General features: G+C 41.0%; 1 protein-coding gene across 1 annotated transcript; it reads right to left on the reverse strand.

Moving 5' to 3' along the window:
* Positions 1–5,510: 5,510 nt before the first annotated feature.
* Positions 5,511–5,888, reverse strand: LOC133813132 (uncharacterized). The gene has a single exon (XM_062246857.1). The coding sequence runs from the start codon at positions 5,886–5,888 to the stop codon at positions 5,511–5,513; it is 378 nt and encodes a 125-aa protein (XP_062102841.1).
* Positions 5,889–6,291: the final 403 nt, after the last annotated feature.

Genomic DNA, 6,291 nt, shown 5'->3' on the forward strand with positions numbered 1-6,291 from the left:
CCATCGCCCTCATCATCAACACGTTCAGCCATAGTGCCTCGGCTTTTAGCCTTTTGATCCTTTCTCCTTTTTCTGAAAGTTCGTTCGATCTCGGGGTCAATAGGAGCAAGTTCACTGTCCTCTTGCTAGTTCATACACTGTAAGTACCTGAGATTACACAACCCGAACTAACAAGGTTAAAAACAATGAAAATAAATTGTCAAATAGTTGATAAAACAGAATTTAATTTTAAAATCCCCGGCAACGGCGCCAAAAACTTGTTGCGAAAATTATAGCAATTAAAATACGCAAGTATATGTAGTCGGCAACAAGTAATACAGTGATAAATGAGTATCATCTCCACAGGGATTTTAAACTAAATAATTGCAAAATCAACTAAAGAACAATTTAAAAATAAGATAACAAAATTAAGAACATGATTGGAGTATGAATCTGAAATTAAATGGGTATACGTAATTTAATCTAAAATAAAATGAAGAACTCAGAAAAAATAAATTCAGAGAAGATCTATGTGAACAAATAGATCTCGATGGCTATTTCCCCCTATGTTAATCTGCCCAGTTGTTATAGCAATCGTTCAGCAATGGTTCAGCAATCAAGCACAGAGTTAACCGATTTCACAAGAGACCAGTAAGCTTTTTCCAAAACCCATTGATATAATTCCACAACTTAATTCAACATAATCCTATATTAAATCAGGTTGTAAAGCACGTATTTAATCACCAAATCTCAGGTTATACAAGGTAGTAAAATATTCCTATTTCACTACTAAGAATTACCTAAACATGGCATTTCTCTTGCATCATTTAAGTGGATTTAGCTAGACAAATTCTTTCCAAAATCAGATCTAGCTAGTTAATTGTTAATTATGGCCAGTAAACAACAATCATTGAGCATTAATTACACTTAAATGAACAATGGCAAAATTACTGAACTCATGCATTGAATTAATACTTCATCATATAGGGTTCACAGCCACCCAAATCTTAAAGAAATTAGTTCATATTTGAACTGAAAATTACAATCCAAAACAGAAATTGTTCATCCATAACAAGTATTCAGTTCACAAGTATAGAATCAAGAGTATACACTACAGAAAAGGAAATATAGAAGAAAGAGAAGAAGTAGAATCGGGTTCTAAAGTCCTCCTCCTTCCTTGACCGTGACTCTCCTCCTATGGGTACTGCCTTTTTCTGTGTATATTCTCCTGTACTTCTCTCTTTTTTCTGTTGTGATAAAAATGGTATATCCCTCCATTTCGGCTGGCTGCCCTCCTTTAGGGTACTTTTTCCTTACCCTCATTAGACAGCCCATTTCCAACTTTTGTCCCTCTCTTGCCACCTCAGCCAGCTGACTTAATTCATTAAAATAGATGCCACATAGGTGCTGAGGTAATTACTTAAGTACAGCTGGCTTTTGTCCACGTCATCTGTCTTCTGCCCAGGATTGCTATGCGGCTGACCTACAGCATCGAAACAGCAATGCTCCCCTTTCAGTCCCCATTTTCCTTCTGCTCCCTTTAATTCCCTTTGGCAATTTTAAGCTTCCTTTCCTAACAACACAGAACAGAAATTAACATAAAATATTTACAAACAATACACCAAATAAACAACTCTTAATATGGACTCACTACCTAGAACAAGAAGGATAAAAATTAAACAAAATCACATTAAACACACTTCCATTACTCTTTTTCAACTTAAAAACAAGCTCAAAGATCATAAAAATAACTCTAAATCCTAGAGTTATCAACACCCCAAACTTGGCATATTGCTCGTCCTCGAGTAATGAAGAAAACAGAAATAAAAACAACACACAACACGCACTCAACTCAAATAGTAACACAGACACAGACTTGTACATGAGAGAGTCCTGAATAATCCAATACGGCTTAGTGAAAATATTTGCTCTCAGAAACGTGGAATGGAATGAAATGATGTGCTGGTAGTGCTTATGCCCTGACTTTATATGTCTCATTTCCCATTTTCAGTGCTAAAGAAATCACCAATGCCTCCCTAAAGTCACCCAGTCAATAGTGTGTACAAAAGTTTCCCACCAACACTTTGAATTCCTCTAACAACTACTCTTGATCCTCAAGTTTAACTATCGGCTCCCATAGGTTGAATTACTGCACTCCTCTCCACTAATGTAGTCTAGCTTTACCCCCTAGATCAAAAGGACTTTACTCGGCTTGTAATGTAGGCTTAGGTTAGGGTAGGATAAAAGATAATATTTCTAATGGCTTACAACCTAACCACCTCAACTTATCAAGAACCTCTCTTATTATTATTATTATTTTTTTTTTTTTTTTTAAAACTCTCACCCAATATGTATTTTTAACCCACAATGAATAATTTGATTTAGCTCTAATTCTCTTGCTATTTTTATTTCCAAATTCAACAAGAACAATAGAAAGAAGCCTCTAACATTTTCTTGGATAGGGGGTTGTACACCCCAAACTTAGTTTCAAAACTGCTTCTTTCTCTCTCTTTTTTTTTTCTATTTTTTTGTTTTTTTTTTTTTGTTTTTTTTTTTTTTTTATTGTGAAGATATATATATATAGCAAGAGAAATATGAATATTTTTATGTGAGCTCATTCCCAAACACCCCAAACTTAAATTCCATCATTGTCCCCAATGTGGCTAACAAATGAAACTTGGAATAGCTCACCACATGGCTAAAAACTAACCCCACTCATCCCAAACTTACTGCAAATAATCTGTTCTTGATAAGTTTCAGCAGCTAGGTTTGGTTAATGAAAGTGAAAAATAACAAGTTAAACAGGGGGTATCATTAATGATAGGTATTAAGAAAATAAAATAGGCAAATTAGCTCAACTAAGGGTGACTAAGGGAAATTAATATACAATGGGAAAGCTTGAAAGGCCCAAACGTCCACAGATGGCCTAGATCATTTCTAAGTGGTAAAGCTAGCTAGGATTTCGCCTCAAGGATTACACTAACCAATTCTAGAAGCTTAAACTTTCTCAAGATGTTGGTTATTCTAGAGATCCAAAGCATGGTGGGAAAACAGAAGTACACATCTGACCAGGGACTAAAAGAAAGTAAGAATGAGATCACTAGCACCTAAACAAGCATATTTAACATATAAAATCAGGGCAACACACAAATGGACTGAAATGGGAAAAGTTCATCATCGAGCAGGACACTAAGCCAGATTAAATCACACTATCTCTCATGCACAAGTACAACGACACAGCAACACCATAAAAACAAGGCAAAATGAAAACAGAAACTAAACAACCTAGACAAACAACAAACTAAGAACAGTCACAAAAACATAAAATGACAGAAAATAACAAAACAAAAGGGAAAGGAAACCCCCTCTACTCGGAGTCCTCGGCAGGGAACTCCGCATTGTCGCCAACATCGGCAGGCCAGGCACTCAAAATCTGCTCAGGGAATTCGGGGAACTGCGGACCGGATTTAGGCATAGCCTTTTGCAGCACATTCTTCATGGCGGCATCCCTGTTCTGCTCGTAAGTCCACAAGGTCTGCAGCCGCTCACAGATGTGCTCCTGCCGCTTATGCATTTGCTGCTGCACTCGCCCAAGCTGGGTCAATCTCTCCATGATAGGGTCAGTCGAGGTGGATGAGGATGCAGCGTACGTTTTAGGGGCGCGGGCTGGGCCAAAGCTAATAATCCCTTTGGGGAGGATGAGTCCCTCTTCAGGCCAGACAGGAACGCCAGCATCACGACAGATGGCAATGATAGTGGAAGGCAGGAACAATTTTCCTTTTCCTCTGTGAGCACATTCAAAAATTTCCTGCGCCAAGACAGTCCCAACGTCAATGGCCATCCCTTTCACGAGGCAGAACAACATCCACGCACGATCTCGGTTTACAGTGGAGTCATGAGACGTGGGGCATAAGGTCGATTGCACAAAACTATAGAGACACTTCAGCTCATGCTCCAAATCAGTTCGGTGGAATCGCAAATTCCCATGGATATCGAGATCCCACTCAGAGTCAGGTTTTTCCAAATCGGGCATGATATCTTGAAGCAACTCATCATCTACATGACCCCTGAGTGGAGTGAACTGGCATTTGACGGTCTCCAACGGAAAGATGTCATTGATCACCTTAGCCGAGAAAGGGACTTCTACTCCTCGGACAAAGAACTCGGTAGGCCACTTATCGGCTAAGAAGTTAGCGTAAAACTCCTTGACCAGCTCGGACACAGCTCGCTCGGGTTGTGTACACAGCGATTCCCAGTGGCGGTTGCGGATCAAATCAGCCACCCAATCGGGCAACCCGTTTAGGTTGGTAGGCTCTGCAATGAGGCCCCGCTCCATATAGAAATCACGCTGAGAGATGGAAGTGTGGTATTTGATCTCAGCTGTCTCGGAGTCAAACTTCGGAACATCGGAGAAAGGCTTCTTTTTGGCCTTGTACGCGCAGCTCTTGATTTTTGGCATGGTGAGTCGAGTGTGGTTCGTTGTGGGTGAAATGTCGTGGGTCTGCTCGGAATCACCTGGAATGCCGCTTGGTCTGGAGAGCTTTGGAGAGTTTCGTGGAATTGCTGGGTCGATGGGGTTTGGGTATGTAGGTTGATGGGTGAGGTCGGGTCGGTGGGGTGCTGGGTCGCTTTTGGCGAGGTGGGTTCGTGAGCGGCATGAAGCCGTGGGCTGGATCTGTGAGGCGGAGCTGAGGGCTTAACGAGGGTGGAGTGTGAGTGGCGGCGGAGGGAATTCTGGGGTTGGGGTTTCAGGGCTGTGGGAAATCTGAAGGTCGCGTGTTGGGGAAATGTGGTGATGGTGTACTGCATATACATATATATATATATATACTAATAGACTAACATATATATATAATAACTGAAATATACGAATATATATATAATAAAAGTGACTGACTAATAGATATATATATAGATAGAATAAAAGCAAAAGTAAAAGACAGATATACAGTAAATAAAATATAAAAACTAATATATTTTTTTTTTTATAGTGCTGCTTTTTATAGAGAAATATATATATATAAATATGAAGTACACCATTAATGGGATGTGATGCTGACTTCTGAAAGTGTGGGCTCTGGGTAATTCTGCTGAGGCGAGGATTGTGATAGTGGAAAAGTGGAGGTGATTGGGAAGAAGATAATGAGCTGGAAGTTAGGTAAATCCATTTCAGCTCTTGTCCTATTCTTCATAAAAGGCCTCAAAATTGATCAGAAGAAAAATGCTCCCAGTTCATAAAAATGCTCCTGCGACCCTGCTAAATGCTGAAGCAATGATGTAGCAACCCACCATTCCAGAAAAATAATGCCTCTGCCCAGACTTCTCTGCTCAGCCTAATCTCAGTTGTACCAACCCCTGGCTAACCGTTTCCCTCATTATTTTATTTTTTTGTTTGTTTTTTTTTTTTTTTCAAGGGGTAGTACACCCCAAACTTTAGTTACATATATTATTTATTTACAAACTGCCTCTTTCACTCATGGGTTGCCTAAGTGTGATACAAGAAATGCAGGGCAACCCATAGTCTTTTTCCTTCAAGCATCCTTCAAACTGACGGAGGTTTTTTCTCTGTCGACCTCCCCACCCCAGTAGTGTTTCAACCTCTGCCCATTAACTTTGAACTCTCTCCCGGACTGATCTTCTCGAACTAAAACAGCTCCGAAAGGGTAGACTTCAACCACGGTAAACGGGCCAGACCAGCGGGACTTGAGCTTCCCAGGGAACAGCTTCAACCGTGAGTTAAACAGCAGTACTTTCTGGCCTTTCTCAAACACCCGCTCTTGAATTTTCTGATCATGCCACCGCTTAGTCTTTTCTTTGTACAGCTTGGCATTTTCATAGGCAAATAGCCGCATCTCGGCCAGTTCATTCAGCTGCAATTTTCGTGCTTCTCTAGCAACTACAAGATCCATATTCAACTTCTTCAGTGCCCAAAATACCTTATGTTCTAACTCCACAGGGAGATGACACGCCTTCCCGAAGACTAAGCGATAAGGTGACATGCCTAGAGGAGTCTTAAAAGCTGTCCTGTACGCCCAAAGTGCATCATCCAGCCGCTGTGACCAGTCCTTGCGGCTTGGGTTCACCACCTTCCGTGAAGGTGATGGGAAGATCCATCATTCGGGGACGCTGAGCAGGTGACTGAACCATGGCGCACATCTCCCCGGTTGGTTCTAACTCCCTCAAGTACCTTTTCTGGGAGTTGTGGGTGCTTCCGGCAAGGTGCGGTCCTCCGAAAATGGTGGCTACGTGTCCGTCAACGGATGGCGAAGCAAGGCCAGGCGGATATGGGTTTCCGGGTCCTGGAGCCAACAT

The sequence above is a fragment of the Humulus lupulus genome, chromosome 1 (genome assembly GCF_963169125.1).
Source record: "Humulus lupulus chromosome 1, drHumLupu1.1, whole genome shotgun sequence".
NCBI lineage: Eukaryota > Viridiplantae > Streptophyta > Magnoliopsida > Rosales > Cannabaceae > Humulus > Humulus lupulus.

Coding starts and splice junctions, on each gene's coding strand:
- LOC133813132 (XM_062246857.1), bottom strand. CDS start 5,888: ATGGATCTTGTAGTTGCTAGAGAAGCACGAAAATTGCAGCTGAATGAA.